Source organism: Mus pahari, chromosome 7 (assembly GCF_900095145.1).
Source record: "Mus pahari chromosome 7, PAHARI_EIJ_v1.1, whole genome shotgun sequence".
Taxonomy (NCBI): domain Eukaryota; kingdom Metazoa; phylum Chordata; class Mammalia; order Rodentia; family Muridae; genus Mus; species Mus pahari.
Genome location: NC_034596.1, coordinates 34,345,067 through 34,361,447, shown reverse-complemented (window position 1 = coordinate 34,361,447; position 16,381 = coordinate 34,345,067). Strand labels below are relative to the sequence as shown.

The 16,381-nt window shown below is 40.6% G+C and overlaps 1 protein-coding gene across 1 annotated transcript in view; it reads left to right on the top strand.

Moving 5' to 3' along the window:
- The window catches only part of Tspan13 (tetraspanin 13), a 28,749-nt gene extending 22,675 nt beyond the window's left edge, over window positions 1–6,074 (top strand). The window contains exon 6 of the mRNA XM_021202043.1: window positions 4,865–6,074. Within this exon, the coding sequence (XP_021057702.1) occupies window positions 4,865–4,939 (75 nt within the window). The 3' untranslated portion in view covers window positions 4,940–6,074. The remainder of the gene's footprint in view (window positions 1–4,864) is intronic.
- Window positions 6,075–16,381: the final 10,307 nt, after the last annotated feature.

Here is a 16,381-nt window from a genome sequence, read left to right as displayed (position 1 = left end):
CTCTTTTTCTCTCTCTCCCTCCTCTTTTTTTCTCTCTCCCTCCTCTTTTTCTCTCTCTCCCTCCTCTTTTTTTCTTTCTCCCTCCTCTTTTTCTCTTTCTCCCTCCTCTTTTTCTCTCTCTCCCTCCTCTTTTTCTCTCTCCCTCTTTTTCTCTCTCTCCTTTTTCTCCCCCTCTTTTTCTCTCTCCCACCTCTTTTTCTCTCTCCCCCTTCTTTTTCTCTCTCCCCCTTCTTTTTCTCTCCCCCCCTTTTTCTCTCTCTCCCCCTCTTTCTCTCTCTCCCCCCTCTCTTTCTCTCTCCCCCCTCTTTCTCTCCTCTCCCTCTCCCTCTCCCTCTCCCTCTCCCTCTCCCTGTCCTTCTTTCTCCCTCCCTCATTCCCTGCTTCCCTCTCCCTCTCTTTCCCTATCTCTGCTCTTTCTTTGTGTCCTCCCATCTGTCTCCTTCTCCATGGCAACTTCCTGGTCTCATTCTTTGGGACTGGTGAACCTGCCTGAGAACTTCCGCCCATGAACCTGCCTTTATACTTTAATTCAGCTTGAATTGGCTTATTTCATCAGCGAAGAATACCTATCAGTGATAGTATCATTAGACTACTTCCTGCTGATCAGGGCATCAAGTTCCTTGCGGGCAAGTTTGATCTTTGCCCTCAGGATGTCTAACTTTTTCTTCTTGCCATTTCTTTGTGCACAACTACATCACAAACCACAACCATAGCAACCAACAACCCACACTGCCTCTAGGGCCCTAGCATTTATATCCCCTCTATAAAGTCCCTTGAATTTCAGATGTCATATACTCGCAGAAACTGTCTGCAGCTGCAGAACCATACCTCCCCTGCTAAAGCATGAAGTAAATCATAGTCAGCTGCTGTGGACAGTCTGCAGCAGCCCCATGTCCCACACCTGGGATTAAAACTCACGGAGTTCAGTTTTGTATGACTAGAAGACATAGCATTGTACTTCAGCATCAAACATGATACTCGAAAGGTATCAATGCTCATTTTCCTTGAGATCACTTGGTGTGATGGGAGCACCCTTATCTTAGAATCAGAACATCTGACAAATTTGACATGAACTTTATGATGGGGGTGACATTCTTGATCTGTTTGGACCTGTATAAATTGTAATAAATGAAATCAGATTAGTATAGATTAGCTCTGGACTTTTCTTTCTAGAGTTACATGATAAATTATAGTTGAGTCTTGTATTAAGGAATACATGTTAATATATGTTAACATATAATATACACACCATGCATATTGCTTTTAAGAATTGCCTTTGTTGCTGGATGTTGGTGGTGCAGGCCTTTAATCCCAGCACTCAAGGGACAGAGGCTGGCAGATCTCTTAAGTTGAGGCCAACCTGGTCTACAGAGGATAGCCTGGGCTACATAGAGAAACTCTGTCTTGGGGAAAAAAGGCTGGTAGCTGAGGAAAACTGGGAGCAGGAGAGATGAGGTGGTCTTTCCAAGAGAAGAACATGCTAATTGATTATCCAATTCCAAATGGGCAGCCCTGAAATATCACAGAAATAATATTATATGGATTAATAAAGTTATATTTAGGAATATATATATATATATATACATATACATATGTATTTATACATGTAGTAACAATGTAAGAACATGTTATGAATTTAAAGGAGATATATGGGAGGGTTTGGAGAGAGAAAAGAAAGAAATATATGTAATTATAAAACATTAATAAAAGTAAAAATAAAAGAAGTATAAAAATTGTTACTTTAAACATTGAAAAATGACTCTGAAATCATCTCCTATTTTTTTATTACTACCTTTCTAAAACCCAAAGGTAACTACTGTTATTATTTGGATATGTTTATATTACATTAATATATTTTACTAATGAGTAAACTTTTATATAGTTGTAAGCAAAACCAGAATGCTAATTTTATATTCTGTATTAAATTTTCAATACTGAGTTGGTAATAAGTATCAAGACGAAATTTTGTTTTTGAACTGGGGTCTTATTATATATCCCCTGCTGGTCTTGTATTCCCCTTTTTCTTAGCCTCCTGGTTGCAGCCGTGAACTGCTAAAAATTATGATTTTAAATAAAAAAATTCCATGCATATTACTTTACTTCATGGAAATAATTGTATAACAACATAAAGTAGATACACAAAGCTATTTATAAGCAACCTTTAAAGATTTATTTTTAACTGTGTATATGAATATGTGTCTCTGTGTAGTAGGTATGTGCACATGAGTGTTATGAATATGTGTCTCTGTGTAGTAGGTATGTGCACATGAGTGTGGGTGTCAGCGGAGGCCAGCATGGGGTGTCAGGACTTAACGGCTCTGGAGGTGCAGATGGTTGTGAATCACTAGATATGGGCAGCAAACTCCAGTGCTCTGCAGGAACATCGAGTACTCTCTTAACTGCTGAGCAGTCTCCCTAGCCTTCAGGACATTTATTTTTATAATATTTGGGTACCTTTAACTTATTGACAATATGCTGGTTGGGGTAAGATGTATGACACAGGAGCAGACTATGATGCAGGGTTGGAAACTGAGTGTACCTGCTTACTAATTGTGGCCTCTGAAGCAAGGTATTTAACCCTGCTAGCCCTCACATAGCTCCTTCAAATCTTCTGTCTCACTTTTTTTTTTTTTTTTTTTTAAAGGTTATACACAGTTCTTTTTTTGTTTTTTCGAGACAGGGTTTCTCTGTATAGCCCTGGCTGTCCTGGAACTCACTTTCGTAGACTAGGCTGGCCTCAAACTCAGAAATCGGCCTGCCTCTGCCTCCTGAGTGCTGGGATTAAAGGCGTGCGCCACCACGCCTGGCTTATACACATTTTTTTATTAGATATTTTCTTCATTTACATTTCAAATGCTATCCAGAAAGTCCCCTATACCCTACCCCCACCCTGCTCCCCAACCCACCCACTCCTGCTTCCTGGTCCTAGCATTTCACTGTACTGGGGCATATGATCTTCACAAGACCAAGGGTCTCTCCTCCCATTGATGACCGACTAGGCCATCCTCTGCTACATATCGACTAGAGACACCTTTTAAGATAATAACAACAGGTATCCGCTCCCTGGTGTTATGACTGAAGGAGCCGGTGCATGTAAAACTTGGAATGCTTTGAGCAGTGCTTGGTATATGGGGGTCTAGTTATTGTTTCATAGCCATTAATAAATTTATTAATATATGACACATTATACCCTATTGGAAAAATAGACAGTGGGTCTTATTGACACATGAAATATCCACATCACACTTCTGTTTTAAATAGATAACAGAAGAATATGAGTCAAATAATTCTTTCAGCAGAATTTGCATTTATAGCTATAGAGGCATAGTAGGCTACTTACAAGAGCAAATATGTCCTTACAAAATTGCAAAAACTCTGAATTTTATATGGTTAGAATTTAACCATAAATGGGATCACTTAATCGGTTGACCATTTAATTTCCTTTTTTAAGAATTACCTTTCTTCATTGTGTGTGTGTTGGGGGGCAACATGCATGTGCCATAGTGGGCGTGTCAGGAATACAAGGGCATCCTCTGGGATTGGATCTCTCGTCTCCCCCTCCCCCATTAGAGTTTGTGAATGGTGAGCTCAGGCCATCGGGCTTTGTAACCCAGGCTTCATCTTCTAAGACACCTCACCCCACCTTTCAAAAAGTGACACTTGTGTATTTACCTGGTGTGGGTGCACTTGTGCCACCATGCATGTGTGCAGGTCAGAGGACAGTTGTCGGGAGTCTGTTTTCTCCTTTTACCATACAGGTCCTGGGAATCCATCATGGAGCTTTCTCTTTGTTCATGAGGCTCTAGCAAGGACCTCCACCTGCTGAGTCAGGCAGATTGTGTAATTCCTTTTGATGTGTAAATATTTACACAGTTGCCTTTTGTGTGTGGAATGTCATTCCCTCCCACCCCACTTTCCCCTTGGGATGCATTTCTAGGTATAAAATAAGGCACAATATGGAAATAGTTAAGAGATTTTGATACACTGCGGTTGCTGATGCACATCTTTAATCATAGCACTTTGGAAGTCACAGGCTGGGCGGTTCGCTCTGAGTTCCAGCCTAGCCTGGTGTACATAGTGAGGGCCTGTCAAACAGACACACACAAACAAAACAATAGTAAATTAAATTCTGTCATCTGAGACAAATTTACCAACATTTGATTTAAAAACTAACTCTAGATATCTAATTTTTGTTCTTAAAAATATTTGACAGGGCTCAGGGATTAGTAGTGTCTGCTGCTTAGGACATTATCCCTGAGAGGAACATAACCCAAACTTGGTTCCCAGCACCCAGGCCAGGTGGCTCACAGTCACCTCTAGCAGTCACCTGTAACAGAGGCTGCAATGCCTCTTGGGGGCACTCCTACACACGTGTACACACACAAAATTAAAGATAAANGCAAAAACCATGCAAAGTTCACATTTGGCTATTTCTCAGAATGGAAAAGTCGAGCTTGCTTTTCCAACCTCAAAAATCCAGCTGCCCGTGTGGAACGTGCCTCTCTCTCTTGCCTGGTCAGCACGTCTTATCTCTGCGTCTCTCCTGTGTCCATGTTGTCTCCTCCTTATCAGCACCACAGTGACTGCACCTTTGAGCCCACCTGGATAGCCCCTCCCTCACATAAGCACACGTTCAAAGGCCCTTTACCTCCTAAAGAAACATTTGCTGCAGATTTCAGGCACAGGGAAGGAGCATGCAGTCTAACGCAGTGTTCAAACTTGAGATTTGTCAGTGCCTATCCTTTTTGATTTGCCCAAATCTCCTCTTTGAACAAAAACCAGGCAAAAGGAACGCAGAAGTTTCATTTATTCTGTTGGTGGACTAAATCAATTCAAAACTTGTTTTTCCTTCTTCTAATTCCAGATCCTGGGTGTTTGGCTGACCTACAGATACCGGAACCAGAAAGACCCTCGTGCCAACCCGAGCGCTTTCCTTTGATGAGAAGACAAGGAAACGCTTTCCTGTGTTGACCTTGTTCTCTTTCTCTAATCTCAAGTTAAACTAATTTGTTCATATGACAAAGGCAGCAGTATCTGAAAACTTTATGTCAACGATGGAATTAAATATTTTACTCTTAAGTTTCTCCAAAAAATTGTTTTTGTTTTCATTGCTGAAAAAGCAATTGAAGTTCCCGGTGTTCCCTGACCCTCAGTGGTCCCTGTAATCTACTGTTGTTGGTGTCTGGCACTGTCCACCGTGGCCTTTCTTAGCATTTTTACCTGCTGTAAACTGTGTATGGCACCCCTAGGTAGATGATATTGTGAACCCAGATCTTCATCTCGCCGTCTAATCTCCCAGAGCACTTGGGCTCCCACCCAAGACAGTTGATGTTTCATGAATCCAGAAAGGAAGAGACTGTTGTGTTCAGTTCATTAGGAGAAATCTAAGTTCCTGATACTTTTTGTCTTTTGGGAAAGCTACATTGTAGTGAAAAGTGTTAGCACAGAAGTGATAATTTAGTTCTAGTAGTCTGTCAGGATCACATCCCTGTATTCTAGAAATAGCTGTGTCTTTAGGAAAAAGAAGTTTAGTTTTTGACCTTTTTTAGTCAAGGGCAAAGGAAGATACCATTTGGGAAATGTTTTGGTGTGTAACATCTTCAGCTCTCAAAATGGGATGAATTTGAGGAAGACAGAGTGTATATCTATATAATCTGATTTAAAAAGTACAAAGTTCAAAACACTGTATATATAAACAACTTGCAGTCAATACATTGGCCCAGGCCCATGTAACAAATAGATATTTGATTATCTTTAAAAAGTAACTTTTTTTTTTCAAGACAGGGTTAGTTTATGTAGCCTTGGTTGTCCTAGAACTAGCTCTGTGGACCAGGCTGGCCTTGAACTCACAGGGATCCGCCTGCCTCTGCCTCCCAAATGCTGGGATTAAAGGCATATGCCACCATCGCCTGTCAAAAAATAACTTTTTAATAACATTTCTTGGTATTGTGACAGCAAGTTGTCGAATCCAAATACATTTGAATGTACTACCTCCCATAAGTTGAGAGAGAAATGGTGTTTGTGGCTCTGTATATTACATTAAAAAAAATAAAAGCTGAAAACCTTCCTTTGTATATGGATGTTTGCATCAAAGAAGGTACTAGAAACATTGACAAGGTAAGTAGGCATCTTTCCTTCTGCGTTTCCATAGCCTTTTATTATACCTTAAGATGGTGTTTAACCAAGCCTTAGAAATAAACTCCCAGCAATGATGTCTTTTGGAAGTTATTCCCAAATCCTTTCTTAAGTTAAAAAAAGAAAGTGTGTGTGTGTGTGTGTGTGTGTGTGTGTGTGTGTGTGTAAGTCAGAGGGCAATTTGTAAGAATTGGTTCTCTCCTACAATATGGGTCCCAGGAATCTAACTCAGGTCATCAGGTTGGATGGCAAGTCCTGTTACTTGTGAATAATCTGCTGGCCCTCAAATGCTTTATTGAACAATTTCATTGGCCAATGTTATCAGCATAATGAAAAAGGTGTTTTTATTTATTTGAAGAAGCCACTTCTATTTCTATGGGGAAAGTATACACATTTTTTTCCATTGGTGACTGTTAATTTCCTGTCTTGGTTCTGAGTAGAATGTGAAACATTATTGGTGATTGATAGTATATACCAAGAGGTTGGTGAATGGTCAGTGCATAGAGGAATGTACCTTGGGGCATTTTGTTGTTCTGAGTCTTCTGTGCCTCTGCTGCTAGTAAGTCTCATACAGAAGTAGAACTGTGCTATTTCTAGGGTGTCATGCGGAGCACCATGGCCACCTGGGCAGAGCTGCTTAGGCTATAAAATGGGAGAAGTGACTCATGAAAGGAGAGTGTTGAAGGCTTGTTTTCTTTCCTGTATTTTTTCTGTTTATTCAGCTGCAGATGAAAATACCTGATGAGGTTCTAAGGAATCCTAGCATACTCCTCGTGGTACAAATGATTGCAAATGGAAAGGTGGTTGCACAGAGAACTCGCCTATAAGTTGGGTTTTGCTCTAATTGCAAGGGCCTTATCGGAGTCAGGCAGATAAAAATCAGGGTCTCAGGGGCCTGGGGAAATGTCTCAGCTATTAACAAGTCATTCTGCTGTTAAGGGACACCTGAGTTCCTTTCCCAGCACCTATCTTGGTGCCTCACCAGGGTCTGTAACTCCAGGACCTGCAGGGGGATTTGATACCTCTGGACTCCTCGGGCCCCTGCACACATGTGCATACCCCCCTCTCACACACACACACACACACACACACACACACACACACACACACAATTTGGTTTTGGTTTTGTTTTTTAAATTAGGGTCTGGCCATGGGGAACATTTTTGTTTGTTTTGGTTTCTGTCTTTTGAGACAGGATCTTCCTATGTATGCCAGACTTATTTTGAACTCTTTATGGCCCAGACTAGCCTCAGACATGTTGCTGGAATTTACAACTGCAGTAAGCCCATATAAAAACCGCACAATCCAGTTATTATAAGCTATAGATTGGGCAGATTTAACACTATCCTACCTTATTCTGCAGCTGTAAGACTCTTTGCCACTTGCAGTTTCTCCTGACCATGTGGTTCTGCTCCATTGTGGCTTCCTCCTCCTCTTCCTCCCTCTCTCCTTGTGTTCTCCTTCTCCCTCTCCATATGCTCTCCACTCTAAGACCTCCTGTCCCACCTTTCTCCTCCACTGCCCAATCACAGGCTCTAGCCTTTATTGATCAGTTAAAATGGGGAGAGGTCCACATGAGATCGCCTGTTTCGGGGCAACCCTCTTGAGGAAAAAGAATTAACATCAGAATACAGACAGCACCAGGGCAACCCACAACATTTCCCCCTTTTTGTCCAATAAAAAAGGCTCTTTTTTCCTCAGATACAAACCTAGTACAACTATAATAATTATGCAATCTATAAAGTATAGTATACAGTTAATATCCAGTCCATCATATTCATCAATTTAGATAAAGCACTCTATCATATATCCTAACTTAAAACATTTGTAATTCCGTGCCTGCATTATGTTGATTTTTAATTTGTATTACCATCTGAAATCCATCCCTTCATATCTGGATCTTCTTTAATGCTAAACAACCTAATGTCAGTTATGAGACTATAACCAGTCTTCAACTCCATCAGAGATCTGAGAAGGACTTAAATATTACCTAAATATATATGTAGGAAGCACAAAGGCATAGCTTCCAAAATTATACAACATGTAGAGACAGCTGGCTGCCTGAACAGTCTATTAATTTCATATAACGTTGGAGCATCTATCTTTAGCCTTCTGGCCTAGAACCATTTGACCTTAAGTAAAACAGGAGTTATGGAGGACAGGCTTACTCTGTCTTGGCAGAGGATAGCAGTTGACTATCCCACCTCTGTCCTTTTTGGGACAGTATTTTTTGTCTGCAGATGAATTGGGGCAATCCTTGCTTGGTGGCTACCTTGACACAAATGAAGCAACTCCACATAGAGGTAATGATGCTCAATATCTTCCTTGAAGTGGAATGGGTATGGTGTCAGGAGCACACATGTCTAGTCAAATGATCTTTAATAATGACATGACATTAAATGCCATATTCTGTGAATCTCTGACACAGTTGAAGACCATATATATACATATATATGTATATCATAAGTAAATTGTCAAACTGATTATTCTTAGCTACTCACTAATTAAATAATCTTGAAACCACTTGTTGCAATTAACTAAACTAGAATCTAATATGACCATGAGTCTCACTATTAACTTGCATCTTAATCATCCGAAATAGTTTGTAATACCAGTTATTAAAAGGACTAGGTCTAAGTCTTATAATCTTAAATGAGTTGCATAGATACAATGCCTATTTAAGACAAAAAATTATTTTAAATTTTGTATCAATATACAAAGATTTATATGAATGAAAACTTTGAATCTGTATCAATATAAATTCTGTATTAATGTAAGAAAATATAACTTCAATTTTGCCTCAAATATATAGATTTCTATTAGTATAAAATTATAGCTATTCAATTATTTGTTTAAGAATAAAATTTGTCCAATAAAAAAGAAAAATCCACAAAAGAATAAATTTAGTAATCCATCCCCATATATCTAATTTCTTGTAATTTCTTTTTAATTTCAACCTCTTTCCTTTACCTAAGAAAGGATAGAGAAGAGGAAAGGAAAGATAGAAACCCCAAGTCTAAGCTCTCTATTTAGTTTCCTCCCTGTCTAAAATTATGACTATTTCCAAATTATTTTTTGAAATGACAACCTATCTATAATTATAAAATAATCATAACCAGATACTGGAACCCAAGGAATAGGGATGATGGCTCTCCATGGCTTCTTCCTGCTGAATAAGGGCAGGAGTGTGTGTGTGTGTGTGTGTGTGTGTGTGTGATTTTTTAAGGGGTGGGGAGGGTTAGGAAAATTTGAAAAAAATCTGACTTAAGAAAGCTAGCTTTAGTGTCAGTTATCCAGTCTCTGTATGCTTGACTGGATCCATCCAAAAGGCTGAATGAACCAAGGTCATCAGGAATCAACAGCTACTCCTAAAGCTGTTATGGAAGCAAGTCTTTGGAAACGGCATCAGGAGCAGGGAACTTGAGCAGCAGGTTATTTCAGCGCCCTCTAGCATGAATCTTGTCAGCGATGTATCTTGGTGTTTCATTCTGCAATATGAATCTTTTTTTTTTCAATATGAATCTTACAACCAAATTTTTAATAATATTATTTGTATGGATTGTGCAAGGTTCACAGATCCTGTTAAGGATGAATTTTTGCCCCTAGTTTGATCAGGTAAAAGACAACTATCTTTTTATGAACTAATTTGATCAACAACTAATTGTAGTAAGTCTTCACTCATCCCATGTGAAGGATGGCATGATGGATCTTAAGGATTCTATAACCAACAAGATTTATTGTTTAATTTTAGCTGAAGTTTTGGCTTAGGGACATTTTTATATCTAAGCCAGTTACAGGGCTGTTCCCATCTGAAGGAATCAGCAAATCATGTTACCTGTCCTGTGTGATCTTGAATTTTTCTTTTCTGTTTGTAGCCAAGATCTTTAGGGGGGGTCTTCCCCTATCATGTGTGATAGTTCAATTTAGCAGGCTTCCTTTTTCTTTAGGTTTGCTCTATTTTGACCTCTCTCATAGAGGATTTGTAATGCTATAACCAGCAAACTTATAACCTTCTGCATTTTGGTAATTAAGACAATTTAAAGACACTACGTTGTCATATGCCAGGCTAAGCAATCGCAGAATTCCTATGGAGCCCATGTTCAAAGCACCCAGTTGCTTATAAAGTATTGACTTCCTAAAATTCCATCAGTTCCTCCATTTCATTCCTGTATTTTATTTAGACTTGCTCTCAGTGGCCTGTCTCTCCTGTTAAGGTCAGATGAACAAGGTCTAATATCAATTGTATATCTAATCCATTCATCTATTGGTGCTGACCTTGCCTTCAAGGGTCTGACTACTTTGCATTCAGCATTTGCATTTTCGAAAGCTAAAGACTAAAGATTAGTTAGTGTCTTTCTTGCTGATGGATCTGTTATACTGCTTTCTACAGCGGAAGTCAACCTTTACAAGAAGTCAGGGAATGTTTCCTTTGGACCTTGCATGACTTGAGAAAATGGTTCAAGTCCTTTCCCTGTTTCTGTGACTTTGTCATAGGCATTTAAGGCTGCCAAGTGACATAATGTCAAGGTCTCTTCATCGTATTCAGCCTCAGCAAAACGACATTCACCAAGCAGCTGCTCTTTAGAAATATTGATACCTCTGGCTCTATCTTGTCTTGCTATCTCCTTCCCCTCTTCTCTCCACCATGAGAACCCTGGTAACTGTGACCCAGGTTCTAATATTGCTCTTGTCATATCCTTCCAGTCTTGGGAGACTATTCTATTTTTAATAGCCCAAGGAGTCAGCATTTATTTTACAAACGGCAAATGCACTCCAAAAATTAGTGATATTTTCCTTAGAATTTCTCAGTTCTAACATCCATGGGTTGCCATTTGAATTCCTTATAATTCTGTGGATGATATCATCTGTTGGTCTTTGTAGTATACTAACCTAAGATTTGTTGTATACAGACCTAAGGTGATTCTTCTACTCATGTGCTCCCACACCCCAGGGTGAATCATTAGGACTATGAAATTGCAGGATTATATAAGTGAACAATAAATAACAAATGATTAGCCAGTCAGGATGTACATTTTCAAGAGCTGGGGCTTCCCTGTCAAATGAATCTGGCTTTCTTTGTGCCTAGGTAGTGACTATCCTTCTAGGATGCTGCTGTGATCCCTGTTTGTTTCTGATTGCAGACATACACCTGCCATTTCATGGTGTCTCAGCATCTACTGCAAAGCCCTCTGAATAGGTCCGTTCCATTCCATGTGTGGCCCAGCTGTGAGCCTACAAAGCTCTGGCAAGGCTCCTGATGGCAGGGTGGGTACTGCCCATGTGGTCAAAATTCTGTCACAATGTGTGATGCCTGGGGCAGAGGAGTGGGTAATGTCAAGCTCCAGCAAGTGGTTGCACTCCATCCAAACCTTGTAACTCCTTCAAGAAGAAACTCACTGCTTAGGCTGTTCTCTGATCCCCTGTTTACATGTTCCATTTAGAGGAATGTTCTTAGAACACTTGCTCAGTCAGCCTTGATGTTAAAGGTGAAATTTTAGCTTGGGAAAATACAGCTAGTGCAAAGGAGAAAGGTTTGACTGTAATCTCTCACGTCTGAGCTCACTGTGGGTGAAGTTCATCGCTGATACTTTGTGCTCTGTGGACAGCAGAGTGTTTGCTATGGAAAACCAGTTCTGCATGCTCAACCTGCAAAATACACCGCCAGATGGGATCTTCCAGAGAGGGAGAGGAAACCAGGCATTTCCTTCTTGGTTTCTTCGAGCCAAACCCTTCTCTGTGTTTCTAAATATTTGCTTAACCCTGCCTGAACTTATTCATCCCTTTATAAATACATTGAATATATACAACTGTTTTATTAGTTAGCTGAGAAAGTACTGACATGGAAGCTCATTTCTACAGTGTAGTTTATAGAAAAAAGCACCTTGTAATTGTATAGGCACAACTGCTCATACAGGAATGGTTTTGCTTTATTATGACAAGGACATTAAAGACCAACTTTACTAGGCTTCTGGTTAGTGAGGAGTGTTATGCAGTCAGTGTTTGAGGAGAAGAGATGGCAAAAGGCCAGGGCTAGTCCTGTTGCCATTTTTCTTTTAATTTTAAGAATTAATTTAAAAAATTAATTTTTAGTTATAGTTAGTGTATGTGTTTGTCTGTGGGTTATGTGTATGTCAGTACAGTGCCCATGGAAGTCAGAAGAGGGTGACAGATTCCCCTGAGCTGGATTACAGTCAGTTCTGAGCTGCCTGAAGTTTCCAGCCTTGCATTACAGTTTTTCTTGAATGTCCTGTTATACCTGGGTCCAGCAGTCCTTTATCTGAGACAGTTGAAAAGGGGCAAGTGGGAATTTCCATATCCAGCCACTTCTCACTACTCTCCTTTGGAAAACTAGCTAGGATCTTCATTCTCAATGAGTCCTGACCTTCGGGAGTGGCCAGAGTTTAAATATGTGTCACAGGATGGACTTTGCCACGTATGGCGGGTGAAATTGCTTTTGCTCTCATTCTCTCTCTCTCTCTCTCTCTCTCTCTCTCTCTCTCTCTCTCTCTCTCTCTCTCTCAAAGAGGTGAGGTCATAACTTGGCAAGGGGCCTTCTATAAGCTCACTTGATCACAGCTTCTTAAACTGAACAGAGAGAGTTCTGGTCTTGCTTAGAACTTTCCCATTCTCCCTGTCTGCCATTCTCAGCAGAGATAATGGCAAAACCTCAGTAGCTACATAAGATTACTGAAGGCAAGGGCAAAACACAAATAAACAGACCCAAATCAAAAACGTCTTAGATGATCATTTGAACAAGATCAGTTCCGAAATGTGTTGACTTATGGCTGGTCTATGTTATCAACTCTTTTTTTTCTTCTGAAACTGGGTTTTTCTATGTGTCCCTCGCTTCCCCAGAACTCACAGAGTAACCAGGTTGGCCTCCTATTCACGAAGATCTGCTTGCTTATTCCCATGTGCTGGGACTAAAACCAGTTTTCTTTTTGACTCTCTGAGCGATGGGGTCTAAAATAAAACTGGAAGACATTTTTGTGACAGCCAGACGTGATAGTGCATGCCTTTAATCCTAGCACTTGGTAGGCAGAAGCAGGTGAATCTCCGAGTTTGAGGCCAGCCGGGACTACACAGAAAAATACTTTCTCAAAAACCAAACCAAACCAAATTATATATCTATATCTAATCTACTCTATCTATCTATCTATCTATCTATCTATCTATCTATCTATCTATCTATCTATCTATCTATCTATCTATCTTTATCTAGTGGTAAATATATAGTATAAAGTTTTTTTTTAACCACTATAAACATACAGTTCATGACATTAAATACATTTATATTTCAGAAGTATCAACATCTGTCTTAGTTACTTTCTTATTGATGTGAAGAGACACCAGAACCAAGGTAATGTAACAGGAAGCATTTCACTGGGACTTACTCAGTTTCAGAGGGCAAGTCCCGAGCATCATGGTGGAGCACAGGGTACCAGGCAGGCAGGCATAAAGCAGTAGGTGAGAGTTCACATCTTATCCAAGAGCTGGAGACCGAGAGAGACTTGGCCTGGCATCGTCTTCAGAAACCTTGAGGCCCACTCCAGTGATACACCTCTTCCAACAAGGACATGCTTCCTAACCCTAAATAGCTTCTTCAACTAGAGATCAAGTATTCCAACATACTAGGTTCTGGGGCCACTGCCATTCAAGTCACCACACTGTCAGTTCATTTCCACATTTTATCTTTGCAAACGAGATGCTACATCCATTGAATAGTAAGACCTCCCCATTTCTTTGATCATTCCCCAGGCCCTAATGACCAGATTTGCTCTCTCCCTGAGGGGGCTCTAGGCACCTAGGTGGAATTTTGGGTGTATTTGTCTTGTTTATGGCTATCCTGATTTCCTTAGCTTATGTCTTGTCTTCATGCTTCAGTCACATGGTAGCACAGGCCAGGGTTTCTTCTTTATCATTGACCAGTGCCTCCTTGTATGTATGAGCTGTGCTTTGTTTATCCCTTTGTCCATTGATGGACAATTGGGTTGCCTTCATCTTTACCTGTTGTGAATAGCACTGTGAATGTGGGCTTAGAGCTATCTGTGTCCTGCTTCAGTTCTTTTAAGCACATGCAGATGTAGATTGATAGCTTGGATTATTAATGTGTGCTTAGGATTTTAAGACCCACTGTCCTGTTTTTCGTATCATTTCTTGCAATCCCACAGCTATGGACATTGTCTTCAGCTTTTAGACATAATATTCTTCACACTTGACTCCAGTCTTATAGTGATCTGAATTATTCTATTGGTGAAATAATCTAGGTACATTTTTACTTGAAATTTGAGTGCAAATGGGAGATTATGAATTTCAGGAGTTGGATTTGGAAGAGTGTGTGTTGCTAATGTTTCCATGAGTGTAGAACAAGTGTTTTCAGAGTGGCATCTCCAGCTCTTTTAAGTCTTGTGCGCACTCATGTCCTGTAGCTATAAATATAAGATAGAAAGTTTTCTGCTCTTTTTTATCTGATCTCTTCTGGTTTTCCATACTCATTACTTTTAAAAGAATTTCAAAGATTTATTTAAATTTACTTTATTTGTATGAGTGTTTTGCCTGCATGTATAGGGCAATAACATCCACATGGTGTACCCTGTATGTAGGTATACCATGTGCATGCCCAGTGCCCATGGAGACCAAAAGATTGTGAGGTCCCTTGTAACAGGAGTTGGGAGCCACCTTCTGGGTACTGGGAACTGAACCTGGGTCTTCTGCAAGAGCAGAAAGGGCTCTTAATCTCTGAGCCATTTCTCCAGCCCCAAACATTTATTTTAGTGTGTGTATCTATCTATCTATCTATCTATCTATCTATCTATCTATCTATCTATCTATCTATCTATCTATCTATCCATGCCATGGCTCACACATGGCAGTCAGGGGACAACTTGTAGAGGTGTATTTTCTTCTTCCACCATGTGGATTGTAGGGATTGAATCAGATCCTCAGACTTAGCTGCAGGTGCTCTTACCTGCTGAGCCACCTTGTCTGCCTGTCTGACTCTTCCTATAGGAAATACTTTCTCATTTTTCAGCCCATGTAATTTTCCTGCTTGTGAGAGGCGAACGGATGCGCTTGTGATACTTTAGCTTCGGCTTTGTGTCACCAGGTCACCCACATGTGCTCATTCTGACTTGTCAGAGTCATCCCCGTGAGAGGTAGAAAAGCATCCTGGGAAAAAATCTACAGTGTTAAAGCATCTGTTCAGAAAAGGAGCAGTCTAATGAAGGTGCCCACCCATGGGGGGGCCAGTGGGGGTGGGTGATAGAAAGCCCCACCTGATGATGACGCGGGAGCTAATGCAGAATCAAGTGAAGGCAGGCAGAGCTGCCTCACTGCCAGAAGCTGTGCCTCCTCACTTCTCGGAACAGCAGTGACCTCTGGCCTCTGCCTCACCCGCAGGCTGCCCTTTGCTTTCCTCTCAGTGTAGATAAAGCGGTCTCTTGGAGCCCACTCTGACCCTGGTTTCTGGATTCTGGAATTTGTATCTGGACGAGGGCACTTCCAGGTTTCTCTTAAGATGTCCTGAGAGGTGCGGGTGATCTTTACAGGACTGTTGTAAATGATCTCATCGGTTTCAGCTGAGTCTTCTGGCGACAGCCACCTGACTAGAGGCTTTCTCTGAGTTTAGTAAGCGAGGCAAGATTTGCATACAATGGAATTACTAATTATATACCTAGGAGTTTCTAGCTAGTATGACAATGGCTGTTTCCACGTGAGATCCTTGTGTGTGTGTGTGTGTGTGTGTGTGTGTGTGTGTGTGTGTGTGTGTGTGGTGTGTGCATAGGCGGAGGACACTTCCTATTTAACCTTTTACACTAAAGCATAATCTATTTAATGCGTCTACAGGGTAAGCTCATGCCTGCATCAGAAAGACCCTATAGTGTGCTAGGATGACAGCAACAACCTTGACAACTTCTGTCTCTGTAGTGTGGATTAGCTTTGTCTTGTTCCCCCATGAGCAGTGTGTGTGTGTGTGTGTGTGTGTGTGTGTGTGTGTGTGTGTGTGTGTGTCCAGTGTTGCTGTTTAGTGAACAAACCAGAACCAAATAGCCTTTTCTTCCCCCTTTCCTTCTTTTTTAATTAAAATTCTTTTCTTCCATTTTAAAGACAGTATCTCACTCTGTAGTTCAAGCTTGCTTCCAGTTCAGGGCAGTGGTCCTGCCTCAGTACAGGGATCCAGCCCTGGGCTGCTATGCTAGGCTGGTCCAGAGAGCTTTTCTATGAAAAACCAATAGAAAAAACACTC